General features: G+C 34.7%; 1 protein-coding gene across 4 annotated transcripts in view; it reads left to right on the forward strand.

Moving 5' to 3' along the window:
• SCYL2 (SCY1 like pseudokinase 2) overlaps positions 1 to 27,502 on the forward strand; it is a 34,947-nt gene extending 7,445 nt beyond the window's left edge. For 2 of the 4 annotated variants that reach the window (XM_015284733.4, XM_040696082.2), the window contains exons 3-19: positions 1,988 to 2,145; positions 5,784 to 5,928; positions 6,526 to 6,675; positions 7,285 to 7,506; positions 8,302 to 8,418; positions 10,006 to 10,131; positions 11,567 to 11,743; positions 14,430 to 14,441; positions 14,575 to 14,697; positions 15,922 to 16,035; positions 16,495 to 16,627; positions 18,263 to 18,381; positions 19,060 to 19,160; positions 19,678 to 19,744; positions 19,872 to 19,961; positions 21,020 to 21,139; positions 21,603 to 27,502. In XM_015284733.4, coding sequence (XP_015140219.1) covers positions 1,988 to 2,145; positions 5,784 to 5,928; positions 6,526 to 6,675; positions 7,285 to 7,506; positions 8,302 to 8,418; positions 10,006 to 10,131; positions 11,567 to 11,743; positions 14,430 to 14,441; positions 14,575 to 14,697; positions 15,922 to 16,035; positions 16,495 to 16,627; positions 18,263 to 18,381; positions 19,060 to 19,160; positions 19,678 to 19,744; positions 19,872 to 19,961; positions 21,020 to 21,139; positions 21,603 to 22,253 — 2,625 coding nt within the window. In that variant the 3' untranslated portion in view covers positions 22,254 to 27,502. 4 annotated transcript variants of the gene reach the window in all.
• The last annotated feature ends 448 nt before the right edge of the window (positions 27,503 to 27,950 follow it).

The raw sequence follows: 27,950 nt of genomic DNA on the forward strand, positions 1-27,950 counted from the left end.
GTTTGTTTATGTATAGGAATCAAATAAAGAGGATGTAAGGCTTAATTGCCCTGCTTGTTGTTTTACAACACAAGTAGTAATTTAATTCATTGTAGCCATGTAAAATAGATAGATTGGAGTTTCAGTATTGCATCAGCAATGCTGATCTGAAATGTTTGTTTCCCAGAACAAATGGCAGTCAGCAGCTGAAGTTTAAATTCCAAACGTGAATTAATTTGATTCTTACTTTAATGCTGTGACATATACAAAAATTCAAAGCTTCAATCTCTGGTGACAGCAGATATATGATAGTATTCTTTTCTGCATATATATTTTAAATATGTCTCATCTATTCTTGCTTACTTTACAGGTGACTGAATAATAACCTAACAGAATGCGAGGAAATTACTTTCTTATGTGCTTATGTTTGGTGTTGTTTGCTGTTTATTTGAAATATTTTGGAGTCTTTCTGGTTTTACCTTCCAGTTATACAGCAAGTTACATGAAGTAACACATTGCTTACTTTACAGTATGTGCTTCTGCCCATTATGGATTTGCTTATGCAATCTGAATGTACTGATGTGCTTCTGGCATAGTGTGGCATTTGTCCTTTTTTCCAATTAGAGCAATCAGAAGGAAATACGTAGGGTAAAGTTACTTCAGGATGTACATGCTGGCTTGATTGTAAAAAATAGTAGAATTAAGGAGATAATGGCTTCCACTTTGGGACTATTGTAGTCAGGTTTAGTTTTTATTGTCATAGTGCTACATATAGGTAAATCAACTTTGTGGATTTCAGCTATAGTACTTTTGTAGTTGAAGCTTTCTATTATTTAGACTTTGAGGGCAAATTCATTTCAAATGTTAAATGGTAACATATACTTTGTGACTGAAACAAACTGATGGGAAAGTAGAGTTAACATGATAGAGAAATATTGTCTAATAATAAACTTGTAAAAAAAAAAAGAAAAAAGCTGTAGGAAAATCTTTTCTGGCAAAAGACCAGAGTAACATTGGAATGCTTTCCAGTATTTTAATTCAGAGACTATTTTGCTTTGCACAGTGGGGGAGGCTTTGGTAAAACATCATGTGTTTTCATATTGAGTGGCATTTGATTATTCATTAAAAAAAATGTGTGAGTGCATTTGGGTAAAATAGAGAAGAAATATAAAAGGCAAAGCAAACAAAATTTCTAAAATCAAGCGCTCCTTTGATTTTGTTTACAGCTTTGTCTTTAACAACATTATTACTTTTCATCTTTTGCACAAGAGCACCCTGTCACTGGAATCATAGGATAGATGGCAAACTGCTGTCATTCAGCATTTTGTAGGTTTTTCTTCCTTCCATATTGTCCTGTGCTAAGTCTCTGCTGTTAATACTGTACGCTATTCTAAATCTCCTTGAAAAGAGTGATTGAGTTTCTCTGACGTCCACCACTACAGTGCTTTGATGTTTTTTATATTGTTAACATCTTTCCTCAGCATGCAGTGAAATAGGGAGGATGAATTGGTGCTGTTAGATCATTACATTTTCACAGCTTTTAGAGTTTTTATTTAGAAATGCCTTATAGTTGTGTTTCTGTCTTTAGCAACACATATACTCAGTGTTTCTGCAGTCTTTGTGTGGCTTGCCTTCCTCTCAGAGTCAAAAGGGAAAGCATTACATGACTAGGTGGCCCTGGTTGCCTTTTGTTGTTGGGAACAGTACATTAGGAGCTTAGAATGGAAACGATGGAGCACAGGCTACTGAGAATCAGCAAGTCTGGTTGCACTATTTATTTTCTTTGCCTTGGCCATGGACTTTGTTGATAGAAATCTGCAAAACTTCAATACTTCTTTTTCTTTCCTTGAGAATAGAGTAGGGCTTTCTTCAGATATATATTGTAGAGCTTCTTGCATTGATGGGATTGTACTGTTGATTTTTAAAAAAGTATGCATGTCCCTAATTTCATATAGGTTTTATTTTTGGTTGTGCTATGTACTGAGTGAATTTCATTGGTTATTTCTAGGAAGTGGCTGTTTTCGTGTTTGATAAGAAGCTAATAGACAAGTATCAAAAATTTGAAAAGGATCAGATTATTGATTCTTTGAAACGAGGTGTTCAACAGCTAACGAGGCTTCGACACCCTCGACTGCTTACTGTTCAACATCCATTGGAAGAATCTAGGTAAGCTGTAGTAAAGGTGAGAACAGACTTCCTTAATTATTGTTTTGTTGTTCAATATAAAAAGTCTGGAACATTCAGCACTTACATCTGATGAGGTTCAAGTTTAATATATTTACTCATGTGAGAATGGTATTCTCCTCATCCTCAAATCTATATTCACCAAGTCATAGGATGCATCCTTGGTGTGAATCTAATTGACAATCTGTTGCGTGATCTAAGTCCAGCTGCATCTGGAGGACTACACATGACCATTACAGCAAGGATATTTAGTTGTTCAATTAATTTCACTTTTAAAGAGCTTTTTAAATTTGTTTTCTTTTAAAAGGTTGTTCATTTATTTTTTTCCATTTACGAGATTAGGGACTGTTGGCAAATTGTATCTTTGTGGCATGTATGCATTTAAAAGATCCTCAGATACCAAATGAGGGAGACAGATTTGTATCTTTGTAGTGTTAATTTGATTTTTATAAGATTGGTCACTAGGAACAATAATAGGTTAGTTTTACACCTTTTTTATTCGATTATAGTGATAAGAACACACTAAAATCTGATACATAAAATGAAGATTTAACATTACAGTAGAAAGCTGATCCTACTGAGGAAGATCACAAAGCTTTTCAACTTCTTCTAAGGAAGTTTTTTTCTAAGTAGGGCATAATAAAGAGTCTCGTACATTACTTTTCGATCTTGTCCACTTTTTATTCTGTCTATTAACCTGCATATTTCCAAAGACACTGGTTTCTAGTTGCTGAGAAAGCCGTGGGAATACTTCTTTATCTCTGCAGTGCCTACTTTGGGAAAGATTTATTGAATCAAATGGCAACTGCGTATTCATATATATCTTTCCTCCTGTACTAAAGTCATTTGGTTTAGTCTGCTCCTTGTGTAAGTCTAAGGTGAATTGCTAATTGAAGAGAACTGTCAATATTGCACAGTAGTAAGTAAATTATCATAACCAATTTAATGGCCTAGGGTTGTCTCATTCATCATTTATGCAGGTGAGTTGTATATCCCAAGATATACCTCAAGGTTTTCACTTAAAATTGACATGGTGTTTCAGTTGAGACAGAAACCTTGTATTTTTTTTCCTAAATTCTACAGTTAAGAAGAAGATGGTAAGATTCATACCTTGGAGAGATAAGAAGGCTTTGGTATTCTCCTTGCAAACAATTTAAGCCTTTTGGGTAAAATTAATCTTGCAATTCTGTCAGAGTTCTTGTTCATGAGTTTTTAGTAACACTCTGCTTTGGTCTGAATACTGTTCATACTCAATAAGCTCTTTGTAGGGGCATCACTATGACCAAACCTACTCAGCTGCTTGCTGTGCCAGAAACTGGCGTAAGAGATTTGTGGGGTTCATGAAAGGAAAATTTGCTTAGACTGTGTATATATCCCTGTACAAGTGTACTGGAAGACTGATAATTTTTTTAGACTAGAAGAAGGTGTTTGCGGAGTGCTTATGTTTTGAAGACATCTATAGTGGGCTCTTTCTGGGCTGGTCTTTTTTTGGTGGATCCAAAGTAACATACAGTTGTGCTGAACTGCTTGCACAGTTTATTCTTTTTTTTTGTGGTGTGGTGCAAAAGAATGCTTTTGGTGTATCTGCACCAAGTAAGTATTTCTAGGCTATACCATTTTGATCCCAGTATGTAGGTAGCTACTGCTAATGTATTGCTTCTGTTTCATATATTTGGTATTCAACATAATTATGTTGATTATAAATATATTATTATATATAAATATTACATGCATTTATAGAATGTATGCAATGTGTATTTTTATTTATACTGAACATTTAATATAGCATATATTTACTTACAGCTTGTTTTGGCTTCCAGTAACAGAAAAGCATGAAAAAAGCCAAATTGTAAAACCATTCACAAAGAATGAAGGGTTTCAGATATTTAATTTCATAGACACTCCATCTGTTGTAGTTTTTCCCAAAGCATATGCGTGTTTGGCCATTACTTTTCTTTGTAACTTGTTTTCTTTTTATTTTGTTACTCAGAATGTCATTTTGATATTATTCAGGGAACTGTTGAGGAGGATGCACTGCCTGGCAGATAACAGCTCCTACAATATTAAATTGCTTTAATTAGATTTGCCCCATCCTTCCGTTATTCTGATGTGGTACCTTATTTAATTAACTCCTGAAGTAAAAAACCGAGCAGCCATCTTTCTATTCCCCCAAAGCAACAGCAGTTGGAGTGTTTATGTTGTGAAAGTACTGAATAACTGTTTTGTAAGTATTTTCTGCCATCGATGCCTTAACCATACTAAATGGAGGAGCTCCACGGTAAAGCTGAAATCAGATTAAAAATGAAGGTGTTTGTCTTTCTGTGCTTCGATTCTTCCTGGTGATTAATCAAAGAATGAGGTTTGCAGCACTAGCTTTGTTAACAGAGAAGTGGAAGAGATGGTGTCTGCAGAATGGTGCGAAGGTGGCAAAGCAATTACAGTTCAGTCAGGTTAGTTGAGGCTTATGAATCAGTGAATTTTGATTTTCTTTTTTTCCTTCAGGAGGGCATCAGAAAAAAACTAAAGTCGCTCTTAGTCTGGATGAGTAATGAGAGTGTTGCATATTTCATCAACCTTCCTTTACCTCAAAGAGCAAGTGTGCTAATCTACTGAGATATTTAAAAACTTTGTGATAGATTCATGCTGAAACATAGTGTCTTCTGTGATTATTTTAAAGGAATAAACAAAAGGTTAGGCTTCTGCCTTCTTGCCAGTAGCTACATTACTCACAAAAGTATCTTTGCTTGTGTTATTCAGTCTTGGTTTTCTGTGTTCATGGTGGTGCAGTGTTTGAATGCAATGTGTTTGCACGAAAAATATTCATTCTCAGACCAGATTTGTGTTACCATCCACACAGTGCTTTCTCCAAAAAAATAAAAAAACTGATTGTAGCTTCCAATATTCCAATATTGTTCAGAACAGGGTGAAGAATGGAAATATATAAAACAAGTTAGTCTTTTTCTTACATGAATTTTGTGAAACTGATGCATGCTGTTTTTAGGACTTCAAAATTTGACTTTCTGGAGCACAGTGTTACAACCACTCTGCTCTTTGTGCTTCATCTGTGCTTTTTAAACAGTGCTAACACAGATCCATTAAAAAGACCTATAGTTCAGGAATAAAGCAGTAGATAAATTAATTAGAGAAACAGTTCATACAACAAGCATAGTGGTGTGCGTCTCTGATTACTATCTGACTACATTAAGCATTGCTTCAATCAGGAGGCATATCAATTTTAGGCACAGCTAACAGCCTGATTTTACAGGGTTTAATGGTAGTAAGAAATATTTGTTTTTCTTGGATCAGAGCAGGAAAAAGTATAGTTTTCTTAAAACTTTTGTGAAGTGCTGTGTGCATCATGAGTGTTGTATGTTGATGTTAGAGAATACAATGACGTAAGCTGATTTCTGTACTATAATATTTTCTTTTCATTTCACGTAGATATATGCATATATAAAATCTCTTGTTCAATGATTAGAAGCCTGAAATAAAATATGCTTTTAGGTTAACACGGAGTCTCTGCTAATGTATAATATGGTACCTTCATGGTTGCTCATAGTCAAGATGTGTTGTATTACATCACTTATAGAAAACTTTCTTTTAATCTATTTTCTCTATAGAGATTGCTTGGCTTTTTGTACAGAACCAGTGTGTGCAAGTTTAGCTAATGTTCTTGGCAGCTGGGACAACCTACCTTCTCCTGTACCATCCGACATTAAAGAATACAAACTTTATGATGTGGAGACTAAATATGGTCTGCTTCAGGTGTGGCATTTTTATTTTTATTATTTTCATGTATTGTTATTATTAATGGTTGTTTTATAAATGCCATGTCTGTGTACAGTTAATCAAATAATTGTGAAGAGAAAGGTGATAATGACCTGAACATTGTAAGTATAAGAGAAGGTGAATACTGGAGGCTCTGTAAGTTGCTGCTGGTTTTGGTTATTCTGATAAGGAAAATTAAGAAATGAATTAATTTTTATATTCTGTATAAATGTTAGTTCTACGACTGTCTCCTCTTTACGTGAATATTTTCTTCCTCTTCTGTGGAGGAGCAATAGCTTGCAGATTTTATTTGGTGGAAATTTTGTTCAACTTCAAAAAACATTTTTGTACTCGTGCTTTGGTAGTTAACCAGCGTTAGTAATCTCACCTGCTGCTTACCCACATCTGTATTTAATTTCCTTCTACATAATTTTTAAAACATAACCCAAAATCAATGATGAAAAATGGCTTCTTAGTTAATTTGTTAGTATAACCATGACCACAGGAAATAAGGCTGTAGATATGACAGACATTTTTGTAGGTGTTGTACAACCCATCTTCGGAAATATTTAACCTGAAATCTTTTATTAACAGGTTTCTGAAGGCTTGTCCTTTTTGCATAGCAGTGTGAAAATGGTCCATGGAAATATTACTCCTGAAAATATAATTTTGAATAAAAGCGGAGCGTGGAAAATTACAGGCTTTGATTTTTGTATCCAGTCAACAAATCCATCTGAACAGGAGGTACTAGATCCATCTTTATATTTTTATTTATTAGTACGTTTCATATTCAGATCTTTGTCTGAAACCAGTTTCTTGAGCTTGCATTTCAATACATTTATGTAATATTCACATCTGTATTTTCTTGGCAGAAAGTTTGAATATATGGCACAGGTCTGCATTGAAGTTCTGCCTTGGATCATCAGAGAAAAAGCCTGACTTGGCTCAGTAGGTCAGAATAGGCTAGTGATAGTTTCAGACAAAGGCTGAAAGTGCATGTGATTCTGCTAACCTGCGTGTTCAGTGACATGCACAACTGTGCATGTTTCTCTTACATCCATTCAGTGCCTCGTTGCTACCTCTTCAAATTAATTTCTGTCGTAGTTCACGTTTCTCTCCTTACAGCAGTGCCTTTGTGTTTGCTTTACGGTTCTTCTAATGTCCAGATTTTACTGCATGAACCAATCATTCTGAGTTACAGCCATTGATTTTCACTAGTTCTGCTTTACTCCATTTCTATTTCATGATTTGAAGGGATTAAAACTTTATTTTTTGCTGCTACTCAAAATTCATATTAGTTTTTTAAAAATTCATAATAAGTTCTTTTTTTTTTTTTTTTTGGTTCTCTTATAGCCCAAGTTCCCTTGTAAGGAATGGGATCCAAACTTGCCATCTTTGTGTCTTCCAAATCCTGAATATCTGGCACCAGAATACATTCTCTCTGTGAGCTGTGAGACAGCAAGTGATATGTACTCTCTAGGAGCTGTTATGTATGCAGTGTTTAATAAAGGGAAACCAATTTTTGAGGTCAACAAACAGGATATTTATAAAAGTTTTAGTAGACAACTCGATCAGGTATCTATTTATGAATATTGTACATTTATTTTCATATTTGAAAAGTCACTATTTTAAAGCAAACTTAAATATTTTAGACACAAGTAAAAAAATCCTAAGCAAAATATGGAAAATGAAAGTATGTGTAGGGAAATTTATGTACTAACTTTACCAGCTAGAGGATTTGTTTTTCAGCTGATTTCTCTATAACCACGTTGAATACTGGTCTTATGGGATAAGTGCTTTACCTATTAGGGCAAATAGTGCCAAACACAAGGCAATGAATTACCAGCATAGGGCTTGTGGAGATTGATGAGTTTAGAGTGATTTTATCAGTCAGCAGCCATTCAGTTATCAGCTATTTCACATTCTTTGTGGACTGTAAGTATTCACAGATGAAGTTAATTGGAACAACTGAGGTAATATATGATCATGTGCAAGTTTCTTTTGTTGCAGCTTCTTTGGGTGCCCACTGCCTTAACCATAGGTACTGGATTTTTATATATCTAAAAAAGACCTCAGATAATAAGACATACTTCTTTAAAAATACTGATTTTCTGTTATTCAGTAACCTGAACACAATTAGAAGCTGGGAACAGGAGAATGTGGTTGGACACAGGTGGGCTGTTGAGAAGCAGAAGGGAAACTATGAGGGATCAGGAGCAAATGGGTTGTGAAAGGGGGGAAGGGAATGTTATCAAAGGTTTGGTTAAAGAAACCAGTATGAGAAACAAATTATTGTGCTAATGTATACTGGAAATAGTTACATACAGGATTTTCTGATTTCATGGTACATATGCTTAAATTTCTATGCAGCTGAGCCGTTTAAGCTCCAGTACTCTCCAGAATATACCAGAGGAGGTGCGTGAACATGTAAAGCTACTCTTAAATGTGGCTCCAGCGGTCAGACCAGATGCAGATCAAATGACTAAGGTCAGTTCATGGAAAATACGGTAGCTATAGGAAAAAGGGAAAACAATGTTTAATTTATGGAAATAATAGAGCTTTTTTGAATTTTTTTTTTCCCTGCTGATCTTTTTGGTTGAAATGTTTTAAAAGAAACATCTATTTTGGAAATGATACTGTTAGCTGGTGGCAAGTATTGCTCTTATACCAACATTTAATATGAAAGAAGTGTGTGCTGAAACAAAATTTAGAGTACTCATTCAATACAACACCATTTTATTGCTTTCTTGAATTGTAGGATAGAGATATTAGGGCTAAATATATATTATAACAAATGTGAGTTAAGCAGTTAATTAAGGCCAGCATGGTGCAAGCTAATATGGAACTTTGCATGGGAAAATCTACCTTGCTCTTTTTAATGAGGTTAAGTTAATCTTTGTAGAGCTGCACAATCTTTTAGTTAAGACTTCTCATGGTACATGATCTGGAATGCAGAATTTAAGTCCTACACTGCAGACTAGCCTGAAGTAGGTGCTGAAAGATTTTTTTGTTGCTGTCTTTACTGCCCTACTCCTATCAACTTCTCATTCTGTCTGACAGCACAACTGCTCTGTATGTTTTTATATGCTTTCATTTTACACAAATTTTTCAACTGAAAACAGATGTCTGAATAGTCAGAAAGACTGATCTCTCTCTAACCGCTGCAGGACCATAAAGTTTGATATATCCTTCCCTGGGAACTAGCAGAAAGGAGGAGGACTCTTACTCATGCAGGTTTTCAAATGCATTACAGTGTCTGTAGGTTTGAGATATACACTGTTCTTTTCGTTCAACTACCAGCTGAAAGCTGAATATTCACAGGTGGATTTTAGATAAAAACAGCCCTGTCCTCACCATGCATTTCTATCACTCTTTCATTAATGATGAAGCAGCTGTGTCAGTATTAATGATTTACCAAGGCAATAGGATAATCCACTCATCTTTGTTAATGTTCATAATCTTGTTCATAAGCTTGGTCTATGTATATACACAAAACTACATTGTTACACAAAACTACATTGTTACACAAAACTTAAGAAGGCCTCTGCCCTCTTTTCTGACAACTAGAGCTGCAGCTGAAGTAATGCAAACATGGGAGATCGTTTATATCCTATCCATTGTAGCTTTTTACAAGCATGTATGAACACTGAAGATAAATTTGTGTAATCAGACATCTATTGCATATAAATTCTTGTTGAAACATTATAATATTCTGGGGATGGTACTTAGATCTGGAAGGTTTTTAGGTAAACCTTTGTAATATTAAATAGCATAGTTACTCCTAGAGAACTTTTGGTTTGTTTTTTTACTTTTTTTTTTAAATTTTCTTCTTGTAAATAAAAAATTACCTATACAATAAGTTAAGTTAGATACGTATTTAAAATGCTCGGAAAATTGTCTTAATGATCAACCTTTGTCTGTGAATATTATGCTACTGAGTATGTAAATGTTTACTTTTCTAATTGTAGGTTGCAGACACTTCATTGTAAAAGTTTACTATAGTACACTGAGAAGGTAAACATACAACTATGTGAGTGTAAGTAAGCTTTCTAATAGTGTTGATCTTATTTTTAGATACCATTCTTTGATGATGTAGGAGCAATGACACTTCAGTATTTTGATTCATTATTTCAAAGGGATAACCTTCAGAAATCACAGTTTTTTAAAGGACTACCAAAGGTTCTGCCAAAGCTGCCTAAGGTATGTAAGTATGACTTCTTGAAATAGTTTAAAAATGCATACACATCTATTAAAATTCTTAATCTTAGAATTCTGAACTTTATGTAGCATTGTACCATAGTAAACTGTCATGAGATTGTCAGAATAAAGTAGCAGGAAAGAAAGGAAAGTTGGAGAATAACATGCAGATTCTCTTCACCTATTGATAAATCAAGAAACAAGAAATGGTAAATTGTGCTATTAGTTTATCTATAAAATCATTGTATATCCTCTGTGTAGTTTATCTCACTTTGAAAGGGGGTTATCTACTTACTCTGCACTTCCAAGGCCTTTGCTTTTTTTCCCAGACACTATCATTAGCTCTTTGAAATCATCTTGCCCTATTTTCTCCGAGTTTGTTTATAGGATTGCTTCAACTTCTTTATAGCGAGGTAGTACTTTAATGTTGAAGGATGCAAAGTATCCTTCCCTCAAAAGACTAAAGGCTTTTTCGTGCTGGCAGGACCCAGAAACCTCAGAAGCTGATGTCTGTCATTCCACATTTCTCCTATGTAGTGCTAGACACTGTCTAGACTGACTCTTTTTCTTGTGGTATTCTCATATTTATGTAAGACATAATGCATATGTGATGTAGAAATAGTATTAGATTAATGCATGGTAGAATAGATGAGCTTTTCAACCATTGCATTAAACTTCTTTCTTTTGAATTGAATTTTGAACTACACAGTGCAAAATTCAGATTTAACATTGTCATCTTTTTAACTGAGTAACTATTTCCTATGATCAGAAATTCTTGATGCTTAGAATTTGGGCATAGATGTATTAGTATTTCATAGTATTTCAGCTAACTTCAGACAGCCACAAATTGCCTTTAGGGCATTCACTTTTTTCTGTCTGTAAAATGTTATTATGGAGATGGACTGTGCCCTTGCTGTTTAATGATTTTTAAAGCATTTAAGCTTTTCTGTCTCTACCTTAGGCATCCACAGTAATTATCTGTATTTTGTCAGCTGAATCCCACTTAGAGAATGTACTTGGAGTTTTCAGGAAGATATGTTAGGTTTATGAGCTTGTTCAGTGGGTTGTGAGGTAGTGAAAGGCTGAGGTCTTGGGTGATAAAACTTATTAAGTTTTTTCTAAAAGAAATATGTAGAATGAAGTTTTCATAATTCATATAAGTGACTTAAAGTCCTATTTTCTGTACAGTTAATAAGTTTTTACTGACCTTCATAGCTGTTGTAGTCTCAAATTGTGTCTTGAGTGCAAGCAGAGACAAGTTAGAAAAATAGAACAGTGTAGATTAGCTTAAATGTATGGTGAAAGTATGTTCAAAATTGGAAGTTTTATCTTTTTTGTTGGTTTTTTTCTTTGTTAACATCAGATTAATGAAAAAGCTGTTGAGCTGGCACAGTAGCAGCATGGTGTAATGTGATGCATGCTTGTTTCTCTCTCTTAGCGTGTTATAATTCAGCGAATTTTGCCTTGCTTGACCTCCGAGTTTGTGAATCCTGATATGGTACCCTTTGTCTTGCCTAATGTTCTACTAATTGCTGAGGAATGCACCAAAGAAGAATACATCAGGCTCATTCTGCCTGATCTTGGTCCTGTTTTTAAGCAACAAGAACCTATCCAGGTATGTTAAAGTCATTCATATTAAGGTTATTCTCTTCAGTGCTTCTTCCCTGAAAAATGACTGTTTGTTCTAGTTCCCTTTTCCAGCTTCACACAGCTTGTCCAGCTTGCTCTGTAGCTGTCCAAGCAGTCAGCCTCGATTCGTACAAAACAGACTTTTCCAGGAAGTTCACCAAGTCTTTACTCCTGCTATTTACTTGGGCCTTCTGAGGTTATATTATATTTATAGATGAGATTTAGATTAGCAAAAAGAAAACAGTTTTTACTCAGTTCTCATCTTCAGTTGGTTGCTGAAAGTATATTTTAAAATCTTATCATTATTGTAGCTGATCAAAGCAGGGTTGTATGGTGCAGTATTTACACATGTTCTACTGATAACTGAACCTATGATTTTTTTTCTTGTGTCCGGATTGGTAACACTGGGATCTTGGGGTGGAAAAGTCATAAATTTGACACTCTTTTTAATGTGCTGCTTACTGATGATAATAAAATACTGTTTATTTGAGGGCTGTACACAAGTTTGAAGTGTTTCATTTTATTGGGCAAATGTTACCATGATAGATTAAGTAAAACGTTTTATGTCATTGTTGTTTACTTGTATAGAAGTGGCAAAGGAGCATGGGATGTGCATCCTTTTTGTCAACATTGTGTGTGATGATTTTTGAGAATTCTGTCACTGAGTTAGGCATGGTGCATCAGGAGAGAAAATGTAGCTATGCGTTCCTTCTAGCTCGCCTCATTTTAATGCTTACTGCAGCTGTTTGTCTGCAAAGCACTTAAGGGCCAAGGTAAATGTAGGAATGAGCAAGTAGATGTTTTATCTCTGAGTTTCAAAGAACCGGAGGAGAGAACTCCCATTATACTGGGGAGCAGGGAAAGAGGACAACTGCATAACCTCAAAATAGCTCATAAAATTGGAACTTCTTAATATTCTTTTCCTTTGGTACGTTGCGGGTTTATGTCATCTTAATTTTTTATCTTGAAAAAGTTAAGTGTCTAATTCACAGCCAACAAACATCTCATTTCTGCTGTTTCATCGTAAAAGATAATGCTCAGCTTTTCTACCTTTAACATCAGATTTGTAGACAATCCTTCCTGCAAAAATTTTATATCTAGGTTTTATCTTAAGCATAGTGGGTTTTCTATTTAAAATTCATGCATATTTATAACATATATTATATTTAGGGCTATTTTATATCTTAGGAAATAAGAAGAAACTGAAATATAGACTTGTAACATTTCTTAGCTTACTACATACTATATACTCTTATGTTGATATTCTTAATGTACACTAAGGACTAGGTGGCTTGTTCTGTTTTTATTTCTGTGGACTCTTCGGTATGGAAGGTTCATCTAACTAGACTTGTTTTCAAAGTCAGTATACTAGGAAATCAAGGGAAAAAAGTAAAAGGTGCTAGAGGACTTAATTCCAGGTCTGTCTGGCAAACATCATGTCTTTGTGTAAGGCACAAACTTTCAGTTCCTGTGTGTTTGTAACTCATGGAGAGGATGTTAATGTTTCTTCCACACACCCTCTTAAGATGTTTTGGATGTGTATAAGGCACACTGCTTGGCTTCTGTGAGACACCTGAGTTATGAAGCAAATGTGTATTGGGAGGCTATTGTATTTCAGAAGAAAGAAGTTATTATCCACTGTTAAAATAATTTTGTATGATGGAACTTATAGCCTTGAAATGGATTAATCAGCTAAATTGTTCATATGACAGTCTTGAAGTTACTGTGGGGTACCTGGAGTGCTGCAAATTAATATCCTATCCTGTAGCAGAAAGAGAATGAAAGGAGAAAACTTGTATTTTACATTGATATGCTTACATTTCTGTGTTCTGATGCTACTATTTATCTGACCTGCACCAGCGCTGACTGCTGTATATTTTAAGACTTGAACGCTGAAATATCTTCCTTCGGTGAAATACTTGGCTTTTTATAATGAGTGTGACACCATTTATCACAATTTTTCCACCTAGTCCAACCTTTTTTCTAAAAGGAGGGTGAATATTGATGGAAAGTCAGTCCCTGTAAAACGTTGTCTTACTTAACTCCAATGGTTCCCTTCAAAATTAGTTGCAAAGTTCTCCGAACTGAGAATTAGCTTGGATAAGTAATTCACATTATCAGCTAGCTTTTAGATGGCTAACGTAACCAAGATGAATCTCCCTTTGCAAATGTGCCATTGGGGTGTTACTTTTTAGCTGAACGTGCTGTGAGTTTGTGGTGGTGTTTTGTTTTTTTGGTGCTTGAGATTTTTTTCTTTCTATGCTATGCATTTCCAATATGAAATATAATAAAGCTATTTTATGTCCTTATAGTAGCTGTAATATTCAGGTCATCAGGTCCCAGTTTTGATTTTAGATTCAGATGGAATGCAGCTTTTCTTGGTAGAGTTGTGATCAAATGCTTTGAAGACATTTGATCCTTAGTTTTCTTTTGGGGGGGACTTAGCTTTTTCAATAGCGATGTCTATAAAGAATTTATATGGTTGATTTTAATTTAAAAAAAAAAAAACAAGAAACAAAACATTGTAAATAGAAACAAGAATGCTCTCCTCAGCTGTTACGATTTCTAATTTCAGAAGTGTTAGTCTAGAAGACATATTTTGTTTGATCTGTATTCGCTGTTTTTAAAATGCAATAATATGTCAAAGTGTTTTTTGTTTTCCATGCCTTCAGGCAAGCAACATGGTAAGTGATCACATTTACTGAGTTACAAGAAAACTTCTGAAGTTTTAATGTTGTGGTGCAATGCACTTTTAACTCCAGAAAGATAAACTCACAACTTAACCTTTTGACTTCTTAACTGTCCTTCTTTCAATAGATTTTACTGATCTTCTTGCAAAAGATGGACTTACTTCTAACCAAAACTCCACCAGACGAAATAAAGAACAGTGTTCTACCAATGGTTTATAGAGCCCTGGAAGCACCTTCAATTCAGATCCAGGTATAGTAACTGCAGCCTTTATTTAACATTGCTTAACAGTTTTTTCCTCTTTCTTTCAGATATACCAACTTTTTGTCTGATAACGTGAAGAAAAAAGCCCAAAGGATATAGCTGTGTAGTATACTTGAACGTTGAAAGAGAATAATGTTTTACTTAAGAACAATTTGGCTTTTTAAGATAAACTTTAGTTCCCTGATTTTCCAGAGTAACCACTTGAATGTTGCTCCAACACTCGGATCCTAAATTCTTACTAAGTACCATAGCAAAGAGTTGAATGTACCTTTATCGTCTATTACCTTTGCAGAAAACATACATGCACTAACTTACTAGTTAGTGATAAGTGGCTTGTTCTGGGATTCTACTGGTAAGAACATATGTACTGATAATTACCTTGGAAGATACAATATGCTGTAAAATCACACTAGTACAATTTCTGGTGACATTTTGATATATCTTTATTTTAATTTTTCTCTTTATGCTTTCTAAATATATTGAACTTTGCTGTTTTTGTTTTGTGTAAATTTTCCACTGGAATTGGCTTGCACTGGGAGTGGAATTAACTTCCATTGGAATTAATGCCCATTTAGACATTCAGGGGTGGGAGGAGGGAGATAAACATAGTATCAGTTAAAGAAGAATTTGGATAAACAGTTGTGGCTTGAGATTTCTCTGCAGTAGTAATTTGGTTACTCAGATATTTGCTTACAATCTATAATTAATGTCACTCTTATTTCTTAGATTGGGCTGAAATTGAGTATTTTTTTTTCTCTTGACTAAATATGCTGAATATGCTCTTTTATCTTTCAATGTGTTGTTTTACTGGTGCATAATGTTATTCATAGTGTTTACTCAAATTTGCTTGACTTTTGTGGAAAAATAATGAACTTTGATTATTGTCTTGTAATAAGACATATATATATATATACATACACAAAGGTGCTTTGTGAAAATGCAAGATATTCTTGTTATCCAAGTATTTTATTACAAATGTATGAATACGCTTTCAAATACATTTTCCAAATTCTGTCTTCATAACATTATGTTTTATTGTTTTAGGCATTTTTAAATGAGTCTACCTAGTTGAACATTTCTTTAAATTGAAAGCTTAAGGGGATATTTTAAGCTAATTTCAATCTTGAGTAATGTTAGTACTGAATTTATAATAGGAAGTCATATTTAAACTTATGTGGAGCATTAAACTTACATGGAATATTTTTTTTATAGGAGCTTTGCCTAAACATAATTCCCACATTTGCCAATTTAATAGATTACCCATCAATGAAAAATTCATTAATTCCAAGAATTAAAACTGCGTGTTTGCAAACTTCTTCTCTTGCTGTAAGTATTCTGAAATCTTATCTTTTTCTCAGTCCTCAGAAAATATTGTTACCTTTCATTACTTTGGCTTTTTGGATGTTGTGTTTTCAAAGGAAAGACAAACAGCATGCCCAGATTTTGAGTGTTTTTCTCCACTTTTTTCAAATTCAAAACACATTTTACTTCTAAACTTAGGGATTTTTAAAGTAGCATTATCAACAGTAAGTTGTTAATATAGCGATTTCTAATGTGCGTTTCTGAGTACTGTATGCTCGTAATGCCTTTTGTGCAGAAAAGCCAAGATTTTGTGAGCAATGTACAACTGTATGTTTTCCTTTCCTGACACAAGTTTGTTTTAAACTGTACTGAACTTTCAGACATGACAGGCTGTAATTTCAAAAACACTCCTCTACTTAGGAATTTTGTAGCTTCTAAGGTAAAAGCATGGTTAAGATTTTGTTTAATTCTTATACTTCCTAGGTCCGGGTAAACTCACTAGTCTGCTTAGGAAAGATTTTGGAGTACTTAGATAAATGGTTCGTCCTTGATGATATTCTACCTTTTCTACAACAAATTCCGTCCAAGGAACCTGCAGTGCTAATGGGAATTTTAGGTAATTAATACTTTAAACTTTCCTCTCTCTTATGCTTTTGATTTTGTAAATCTCAGAGAGTTTGTTTAAGCATTAATAATATTTCCATAGCATGTTGCTATTATGACTATTAAAAACTAATTGTCTCTGCTTCATAAGTATGTCCCTGTTCATTTACTTTGTGTATTGCTGGTACTTCTGATCTCTGGTACATGTATTTGTAGTCTTCAAGGCCCAGTGCACTTCAGAATACTCTGCTGTCCTTGGGCTGTGACAGTTGCATGGATTATATGGCCCACACGGCATTAGAGGCTCCTTTCCCCAGAGGAGTATGCAATCTGTCCTCTTTCAAATGCTGAGCATGGCTGGAGCTTTTAAGGTGTTGTTATTGCCTGCTCTTGGAGGTCAGATGCTGTAAATCATTGCTATACAAATCTATTGCTCTTTACTGCAGGTTTTGTCAGATTCATTTTATTGGACTTTTAAGCAAACATTGCTGCCTTTGCACTAAAATGGAGTGTAGTCTGGGTGAGGTTTCACAAAACAGCTAAGAAAATCTAATGGCTCGTTACTTCTGGAACAGGAGGCCTCCAGTGTTGAGCTGAGCTTTCCTAGTATCACTCTGGTGTGTGGCCAATTTAGGATGCACGCTTTTAATAGCTTGAGTATTAAAGGAGACCAGCTGATCAATGACCAAGAAAGAGGTGTGACTGAGTGGCCAAGTGTGGAGGACAGTGACCATTTTGCTTAGTGGCAGCAAAGAGGTAGACAAGTGACCATTTGTAACGGTTGAACTGTACAGACAACAACCCTCATTAAGCTGTAACATCACAGTAACAAATGTGATGGGAGAACTATTTTAATTCACTTGAAGTCAGCAAGAGAGCACTTACCTGTAATAATTTAGAAATATTCTCTCTCCCTTAATTTCCTAATTTCTAACTCTTGCATTTACTGAGACTACATGTCTGAGAATGAGAGGCAGTGTATCTTTTACTCTAGTTGTATTATTCCTGAACTCTAGTTGAGTAAAGCTGTTGGAAATGAAGGGCTCAAAGCAACTTAATACACTAGGGTTTCCCTTTTTCTTGTAATCACACTTTCCATTTTGTGCATGATACCTTCTTTGGCCACGTGACTGCTCTGTTCCAATACTAACCATGGAAATGAGGATAGCTTCTTCCTCTACTGTGCCGGTATGTTTAGCATTTGCCACCGGACATGAATTGCTTAAACACAGGAATCCTCCTGCCGGAAACTCTATAGAACTGGTATGCTTGATGCTGTATCACTTGTGCATGTCACTATTCTCATTTATTTATTTATTTATAGTGATTTTTAGAATAGAGAAAATATGGCCCATGATTTCTGATCCTGTGTATAACACAGCCCCAAACCTTTAGGTAGGAGTCTTTGTAAAATCCACTCGGTATTAGTTATGGTAGCATGACAATTACTCCTAGTTGCTTAAAGTGCCAGGTAAGAAGATGGGCTTAGTTAATGCAGATTGGTTTCTTGGTTGCAATTAGTCAGTTTGTGGTAACATAGAACCAATGTGTATTCAGATGATTTATACATGTAGAGAGTACCACTTGGAATTTTGTTCATATTATTTACAAAATTTAACAGGTTTTCTATTTTGATGTTGTATGGCAGGTATTTACAAATGTACATTTACTCATAAGAAGCTGGGAATTACCAAAGAACAACTTGCAGGAAGAGTATTGCCCCATCTAATTCCCCTTAGTATTGAGAATAATCTTAATCTCAATCAGGTAGGAACAGAAATATTTTGCATGCTTTTACTTGATAAATTGTCAGAGAATAGATTTAAACTGTTGTCACTGGAAAACTCATACATTGCTGTAGGTCTCTCTACTGTAAAAATAAAATGAAATAAAACCACTTCCAATATTACTGTTTGCATGTCTAAGGGTTGTTGTTTTGCAGTCAATTTTATTAATCTAGTATAAAATTTCAAAGTGAATACTGTCACCTAAAAATAGCCTGCAAAAGAAGTTAACAACTAGCATAGTTACAATTCAAATTAAAAGCTGAAATAATCTTAGTATTTCTTCCCTTAGTTTTGCTTGTAAATGTTGTAGATAATATAAAAATGTAGTAGTGTTGGTATGAAATAATTAGGAAATAAGATACCTAATAGGATTTTTATTATATTTATTTATTTATTTTGAGAATGAATCTGGTAATATTCATCTGTTTATGGTTTTTTTGGTTGTTTTTTTTTTTTTTTTGTCTGAGTTGTCTCAGTATACATTCTGCTTGTAGCCAAGTATCTAATACGAGACAGTGAAGCTAGATTATAAATTATTTAAAAGCCTGTAGTTTATCTCACATTGTATATTGCAAGTTTCATGAGAGTCTACCATTTAGGTTATATGTCTGAATTCTGTCACTGCAAAATCCAAACTTCTTGTACCTTTCTTTTACAGTTCAATTCTTTTATTTGTGTTATAAAAGATATGCTTAATAGATTGGAGGCAGAACATAAAACAAAACTTGAACAACTTCATGTCATGCAAGAGCAACAGAAGTAAGTGTTTGTGGGTGTGGTAGAGGTGGACTAAGTGAGCAGAGATAAAATCTGGGGTTTTTCTTTGCTAGTTTAAGAAAATTTGAGAAAATTTGTAGTCATAGCAATGAAAATGTAGGTAATTCTCAGTTCAGTGGTTGAGAATTACCTTAAGTAAGTGCAGTTGTCAACGCCTATTTATTAGTTGTAGAATGACAGTATTATTTTGATGTCTGTTTTTTATAGTGTAAAATCCTTTCTTTTACACTGTTCACTCACAATTTATTGTTTAATTAATTAAGGAATTCATTAAATATAAAAGTTCCTGCTGATTTGCACCAGTACATTTATACCTTACATCTGTACACCAAGAATAGTTGCTTTTCTGTAGTTGTTGAGAACACAAACCATATGCATTCTGGATATGACAGTGCTCTCATAGCGTTTTGTTTATTTATAAATCTGCGCTGCTAAATTAATGTATTGGATGTAACTGTTAAGTTTTCTTTTTGTAATATGTGTACTCTGCACTATATAGATCTTTGGATATAGCTAATCAAATGAGTGTGTCTGAAGAGGCAAGATCTAGTAGTACAAATAATCAGGTAAGAGTCAGTATTTTATTGTATTACTTAAATGTAGAAATTTGAAATTTAATATCACATAGTATTTACATTACCAACAACTACAGTTATTCAAGTAACTTAGTTTTGATTCTTTGACCTTAAACAGATTGACAAGGTATTCAATAATACTGGAACTGACCTTCTAACCAGTGGACCTGATAGTAGAGAAAATGAGTTGTCATCAGTACAGAAAAAGGTATGCTTTTCTTCGGTCTGGATTTCTTAGATCTTTTTGTCTAATGTAAGTTTGGTATGGCTACATGAAAAGAATATGTATACATGTTCACTGTATTTAATGCTTTAGAAGAAAAACTGTTTCTGTAGAATACAGTACTGTGTAACCCAGTCGCATGGGAAGATCCACTGAAAAATGTTCAAATAGCATCTTTGAATTTCTGTGAAAGCCTTTTCTTGAAGATAGCTCTTCTCTGAACAAAGAAGTCAGTTATTAGGATAATGATTTTTTGGTCATTCCTCCTTAATTACATATATGAATGAAATTGAAGCTGCAGCACTGGACTTAGTTTGCCAAATCAAAATGGTCAGGCAGCTTTATTACAAAATCAGAAAGATTTTATAATAAGATCAAAAACAGAATTTCATAAGATAGATGGCAATAACAGCTAGTGTAAAAATTCAAAGTTAAATGAATACAGCCAATATGAGGATAAGTACAAGAAACAAAGAATAAGCATGTCATGACGCAGCCTGTGATTATAGTTAGTATTCAATGATAAAATTATTTTCATGGCTGTTAGCCATGGCTATCAACAAGTCACTCCCCCAGATTATAGGTAGTTTATCATTTCTGTTTCTGAACCATTCCTGTCATCTGAATTCTCTTCCTAATTTTAGCCTAAGGGGCAACAGTTTTACGATTTTATCATTTCTTAAAGAAAGTAGAATTAAAATCCTGAAAGATCTAAACAATCTTAAAATAAACAACACTGTCAATTGAAATTCTGTATTACCAGTGGGTAATCGTATGAAAACAAAAACTGAAAAGACTTCTTATGTCCAATATTAAGAAGTCAAAGCTGAAAGGACTTTTTTGTAATACTACTTTATTTGAGGTCTGCCCGGAATTTCTCATCATGCTGCTTTCACTATTATTTTTATTTGCTTTAAATACTTTCTATCAATATGTGCTTATCCACTTTTTGCTCTGAAATGATAGTGCTATTTATAAAAAAAATATAATCAGAAGCGTAATAAGTAGTTATACTGTTCAACTTAGTACTTTCTCTTTTAAAGGCATCACTTACACTTGAAGAGAAGCAAAAGTTAGCCAAAGAGCAGGAACAGGCACAGAAACTGAAAAGCCAACAACCTCTTAAGCCGCTAGCAACTTCAGTAACACCTCCAGTGAAGCAGGTGAGATACAGCTCCAGTAGAAACAGTATAATACTTTGCTGTGATGCTTTTTTTTTTTTCACCTGATGTATGCATTCCAAAGACATGGATGGCCATTGTGTTAGATATGAGAAAAGCAGATAGAAAAAGAAGATTTTGCTCTAAACAGCTTACCGAAATAATATAGAGGGCTTGAAGTTGAGAATGGGGCATACAAGCAAGCAGTATATTCAGTATGCACCTAACAGTATTGCTGTATAGTCATAGTTGTCAAGCTGAAGCTCCAAAACAGTTAGTTCCAAGTAGTAAATGGTTAAAATAATTATATGTGAGGTGAATTAGTTTACATTTCATACCCAATTCCATGCAATAAATGAGAATTTCTGGAAAAATGAATGCCACTTCTGCGGGTGCAGTGATTAAAAACTGTTGCTAGCATGTATGTACAGGAGATACACTTAACTAAGTTTTATCTATTTTGCAGACAAAAGACTTGACAGATACCTTAATAGACAATATGTCATCTTTGACTAGCCATTCTATCAACAAAGCTAAAGTGGCATCTTCAAACAGCTTCTCTTCTGTCTCTTCTATGGGTGTTGGAATGGGATTTTCATCACCTGTTGACAGCACAAAGAGGAACATGACAAACGGACTAAATACTAATATGGGTTTTCAGACTGCTGGATTTAGTATGGGAAGTGGTCCCACTGCTCAGAATTTCTTCAGTGGTCCAAGCGCAACAGGAACAACCAAGATGAGCATCGTACCAACTGCCAGTATGCCAAATTACAGTCCTATGAGCGCTGCATCTGCGATCTCTCCACTGACACAACCAAACAGACCCCCAGATATGTCTGCTTTAGATAATCTTTTTGGTCCTCAAAAACCCAAAGTTAGTATGAAACAGCTGGCTCAACAGAAATCAAACCAGTGGGTTAATCAGTTTGTGCCCCCACAAGGGTCTCCAAGTGTGAGCAGTTCAGTCATGGGGCCTCAGATGAACATGATAGGACAGACTGGCTTTGGTATACAGGGTAATCCTTTCTTTGCTCCTCAGAACTTTGCACAACCAGCAAACACAATGACAAACAGCAGCTCAGCTAGTAACGACTTAAAAGATCTTTTCGGGTAGTGTGTCTTTTCTTCTTTCAAAGATTGATATAATTTGAATTGTGGGTAAGCTGATTAACATCTTTTTCTAATGATAAAAGCATGGTTTGGGAAAAGTTCACCCAGCAATGTAAAGATTTTTGCACCGGAAAAAAGACTGATTTTTGCATTCACCTGATACTGCAGTGGAATTGTGCAAGTGCAAAGTCATCTTACGTGCTAAAGATTTCCCATCTTTTTGCCCAACTTCAAAGCACTGAAGGTAGGATGCATAAATTCAATTGAAAAAGAAGGAGCTAAAAGTTCAAAAATTATTCAGAAGTGCATTCACAATTCCTGGATTTAAACAAAACTGTGTTTCTTAAACAGAAATGTTTAGGGGGATAATAACACTAAGAAATGCAACTTAGTGCTGTCCTATCTTGTGGATCAGTCTTTTTGGTGCCTGCTGAATTCAACTATTGTTAATAATTCATGTCATCTGAATTTGGTACCAACTGTTGTTATGTCCCATGACAGTTTGCAGGAAGTAAATTCTTATGCTGACGCAGAATGTTTTGGTTGCCACGTTACATCAAAATCTCTCTACCTGATAACTGTGTAAGACGCTATGAAAAAATGTTTTGCCATTCTTCACTTGTGAGATAATTAGAATTGATGTGGTAGTAAATTACAAGATTAAGTGGTTTTAAAATTTTGTGCAAATTTTGGGCAGTGGGAAAATTCTGCTACAGTTGACAACCTGTTTTATAACATCAGATCCTTGTTACCAACTCCATGGCACAAACCACATACCACTTAAGAAGGATTTAAAAATACGTGTGGTGATTCAGTCACATTTACTATTCATTTCAGAATAGTCTTGGTTTGCTTGATACTGCTTTTGACTGGTGGGGGGGAAGAAAAGAACAGTATGAGTAGTTACAGAACTTCCCATAAAAAAAAAGTCTGTAAAATTCAAGTGTTGACTGCCCCAATTTCTTACAGTTGGTTTGGTAACAAAAATGTCTTGAATTACTTGGTTTGGGCTCTGTTGGGAAGATGGGAAAGAGTTGTCTGCCTAGAAGTTTCACATGGTTTTGTGAAAAAGCAGACTGCCATAAATTGCCTTGACTAGAATAAACTATTTCATTTTAGGTATGTTTTAACTCAAGTCCTTATGAAGGATAGATTAATATGAAGTAAGTTCTCAAATACAGATTTGTAAGCTCTAGAATATATGGTAAATACACAGATATTGCAGATCCTTTTTATTGTATTACTCCAAATTTAATAAAGCTCTCCAGAAAAAGAAGCAGTAGTTTCTTCTAGTTTGCGGAAGGTAGATGTTCAGCTTGCCCATGATAGAATCTCTGCTTTGTCAGATACTACTGTTGGGTTTTAACTACGTCTTTCCTTGGAATTTCAGGAACTTTCTTATGTAATATTTTGGAGACTCTAGCTGGCTATTTCGAGAAGGAAAGAACTAGTTACCTTTTTTATGGAAAGCCTACATGCTTTATTTTTCAAAGCCTTTCACTGATGAAATTGTTCTTTCATTTGCTGCTTAAGAAACCAAAGGGCCTTATGCTGTAAATGTGACTTGTATTTTGTTATACTTCCACAATTCTAAGCGGTAATAGCATTAAGCATATTTCCTAAATAATTGTTTATGTATTGTAGCTGCTGCCTTAGCCCTCTTATTTTAAAATACCTGGGACCAGTGAAATTGTTTAGAAAACAAAGCCTAACACATTGTGATGCTTATGTGCTGTTAATATTCATGGTAAACATCATAGGTTATATTAAGTTATCTGTGTAAACCTAAGTACAATACTAGAACTGTTAAATTATTTCAATTCATTTAAAGTTACCAGTACTCTATACTCTCAGTCACACTAATGTCTTCTTTTACATCAACTTTTTGAAAGCTACATTTTGTTAGGATAACTGAAGACAAGACTTTGAAAAATTATTTGAATCTGTATTCCTCTAAATTATTTGGAAAATAAGGTTATATTCAAAATAACATCTCTTGGGACTCTACAGTGTATTCAATTAATATATCTATGGTAAAGGCAGTCTTAAATATCAGTGTCCTGATCTTGCTTTTTAGTCGCTGATCCTCCTGGCCTGGGGAGATTTCAGAACTTCATTTAGATTTAATTTATGGAGAGAAAGTCAACTGAAAAATTTTGATTATCTAGTGATCAAATTTTATGCATTAGATTGCTGAACTCTGGGGTTTCAGGCATATACTTTTGGCATCTACTGTTGAAGAATATATTTTGTAAGAACAAAGCAAAAAATATCCTACAAGATAAAACTAAGGTTCTTTCTTGTGATGCTGATGTGTTGGAACAATATTTTTATGTGGCTCAAATAATATGTAATGTTTTTAATCTCACATTTCCACACATAATTTTGTTTTCTGTTTGCCTCAGTTTTCAGAATGACCAGAGTAGAGGAATAGAAACAAAGAAAGCAGGAAGCTTATGAAAATTGTAGCATTTTTTTCCTGTTATTAAAAATAAAATTGGAGAAGTAATTTCAGTTAATCAGAGGATCACATCCCTCTTTTTTTGCACATACTTCCTATTTAGTGTGTCAGAAAACTGGATTTTGAACATCTCAATTATTTCTGCTTAACTTGAAGGGAAGAGGAGTTGCAAGAGGTAAGTCACCGAGGCCGTGTGCCACTTGGCTCCAGCTACAATAGCCTTTCTTTAGAAAGCATTGTCCAGTTCATCTATTCATTTGCACATCATCATTCTGAAGCCCTGCAAGAGGGTGAAAGACTGATATTGTGGCCAGAGTGAACACCAGTGTTTGAAAGCAACAGTTGTACTTCAGATCCATTTCAGTTTGTGGAAGGGAGTAGGAGGAAGGGAACCATATTACAAAATGTGGGTATTCCAGAGGCCTTCTATTTCTGGACTTGGATGGAAAACAGTGCTACATATGGACTGACCTGAAGTAGTATAAGGGACTGTTCAGCCCTAATGCAAAATAGAATGGATAACAAAGGCTCAAAAGTGGTGTCTGTTTAAGAAATTGCAAATTCTTTATCGGAAAAGTAACCTGATATAAAATATGTCTTCATTATCTGAACAATACTGTAAGTTACACAAAATTTCTTCCCTCTGTATTCAACCTAATTTAAAGGAAAAAAAGGTGGAAGCTGACAGGTTGAATCATCACCATACAGCCTCTATCCTGCACACCTGTTTTGCCTACCTGGCCCTCCTCCTTACTTCCCATTCATTTGTAAAGGACTAGCAAAGATGAGAAGGGTGAAATGTTTTTTAATTGATTTGTCTATGAAATGTTTACAACGAAAGAAGAAATGCAAAGAAGAGAAGTAGAAATTGCTGCGTATCTTAAGCGTAAGCATCAGTTGTCCTTTGGCTGCTCTGGTGTATGTTAAATGAATGTTCTTGTACCAAGACAGCAGTTTTATCCATATTAGAACTGTTGGTTCAAAATTCTTGAAGTGTGAAAGCCTCTGAAGCATTCTCTGAAAACCCAGTCTTAGAAAATGAATTCTGTAGATGGAAGGATGGTATTAAAGAGGCCTGAGAAACCTATGCTACTGGAGCTGATTGAGAGGAAACTTGAAACTAGTTGCTTACTGAGTAGTTTGCTTAGTAGGCCATAGGCCTGTTTCTTTCAAGAGGAGAGAAGTAGAAATGAAATGGCACAAGTGTTATTTCAAGGATGGAGGAAGGAGCAGATTTTCTGTTTCTGTTTTGCACACGTCTTGTGGATAAGGCGTAGTAAGGCCTGTGAAGCCTTCTTATCTGAAGGGCAGTACTGATCTTTTGAAAGTTAGCGAATCCACCAGCTGTTTGCGAGATAAAGCAAGAAATTTTACTGAGAACAGAGGTAGGGTGTTTCCTAGGTTGTTTTATTGAATACTGTATGTCTTCCTCTCTCAATGGTGATGTGAATTAGAAATGGCTTGGGGAAGTTGAGGCCCTACAGGTCAGCCCAGGTGCTGACTGCTCCAAGTGAAAGGTTGAGTTTTTGAATGCTTGTGCACCTAAGTCTTAACCATTTAAAACTCTTCTGTTTTGTAGCAGCATCTATTTCAAATATATTTCCATAAATATCCCAGTGGCACCTTAGAGTAAGGAAAATGTGGTAACTTTAGTATTGTAACCTCTTTTGTGTGTATGTCTACAGATAGGTAAGTGTATTTAGACTACAAGACTATAGATTTTTTTTCAGTTCAAGTATACCAGGAGAGCAAAAGAAAAATAAATTAGTTTAAAATTTAATTAAAAAAAAAATCAAATTCTATGAGGCTTCCATTTGGGCATACAATTATATGCTGCTCTGTTATGTATTATAAGTTCATTCGGTTAGGCTGCCTGTATCTACATGGTTTGAGCAGCAAAGAACGGTTTTTAAGAGGTAAGTTTATGAAGACTGAGTCTCTTGTTACAGATGAAACTTTTGGACTTGACAGTGATTTTTTGTTCGTTGATGAGTTTTTTTTATAGAAGAGGGAAATATCACTAATTTGTGCCACTTACAACTAAAGAAATGTAAGGAAGGGGAATACAGAAATATCTTGCTGTACACTTAACCCTTTTATGTTCTTTGTTAAGAGATATGCTGCATTTTATATACTCAATTACGAACTTTTATTCTGAAATAGCTGTGAGGAAACCTGTCTTGAGATTTTCAGATGATTGAGCTGATTTTCATGTGAGGTCCTGCTTTGTATCTATCTTTCCAGTAGGTTTTGACTGCTTTACAAAGAAGTTACGCAAGGCAGTAAAACCTTGGATTCATACACCAAATCCTCTTGCCTTCCAGGCCTCACACCTCTGTCAATTGAACATACGAGCCTGTGAAGTTGTATCGTCTTTGAGTTGTCTGAAACAATTCTTAACTGCTGTACAGATTTCTGAGATGAAGTTGTAAATCAAAATATGTTATAGTGAACTCAGGCTTTGTGCAAAATATTTAATATTTGTTTATTTGTCTAATCGTACAGTCTCTGTACTAGTGGCAATTTTATGTTTTGATTGTAAAACATGAAGATCCTCATTTATAAAGTAGTGTTACTGTAGTGTCAGCTGTGATTCATGATTAGAACTGTCATAGCATGGCATCGGTGTATCTCCAATTTAATGGACAGCTCTTCAAAAACAAATTTATTCTTGTATCAACTTTTAGATCAGTTACTTAAAATATGTAAAAGGTACAGTGACCGTTTTGAGAAATTCTTTTCACTTTGTACTGTGAATGAGGTTGCCTATGGAAATAAATGAACTTTTCATACATTTGTGTTGGAAGATAATTTTATTTTAAATCTCCATAAAATACTAACTTCTGTGGAGAACTTTGTCACTTTATATTTTGTTTGAATTATAGTTTATGGCACATAAGTTTATTTCGTAAAGTAGTTCCTGTGAAACTTGATCGTATATTTCCCTCGTGGAAAGAATGAAAGTTGTGGGGAAGAACTGACAGATGGGGTATCTCTGACGTTAACATTTACTTTTTCTGAAAGCACGCTAAGCCTGTGTTTGAAGTTGGTGTTCTGATGCCACATAGTGATCTAAATTTTCATTTTCATTGTTCATTTCTTAAAAAGCATCACTGACTTTGGACCTGGGTTTCAGGATATGCTGCATTGTCAGGCTCTTGAGTTTACCAGCACTTTGAAGGAAGGTAGTGTTCAGATTTTTCAATGACATTAATTGATTAAGTATGAGATGTCAGATCT

Source organism: Gallus gallus, chromosome 1 (genome assembly GCF_016699485.2).
Source record: "Gallus gallus isolate bGalGal1 chromosome 1, bGalGal1.mat.broiler.GRCg7b, whole genome shotgun sequence".
Taxonomy (NCBI): Eukaryota; Metazoa; Chordata; class Aves; order Galliformes; family Phasianidae; genus Gallus; species Gallus gallus.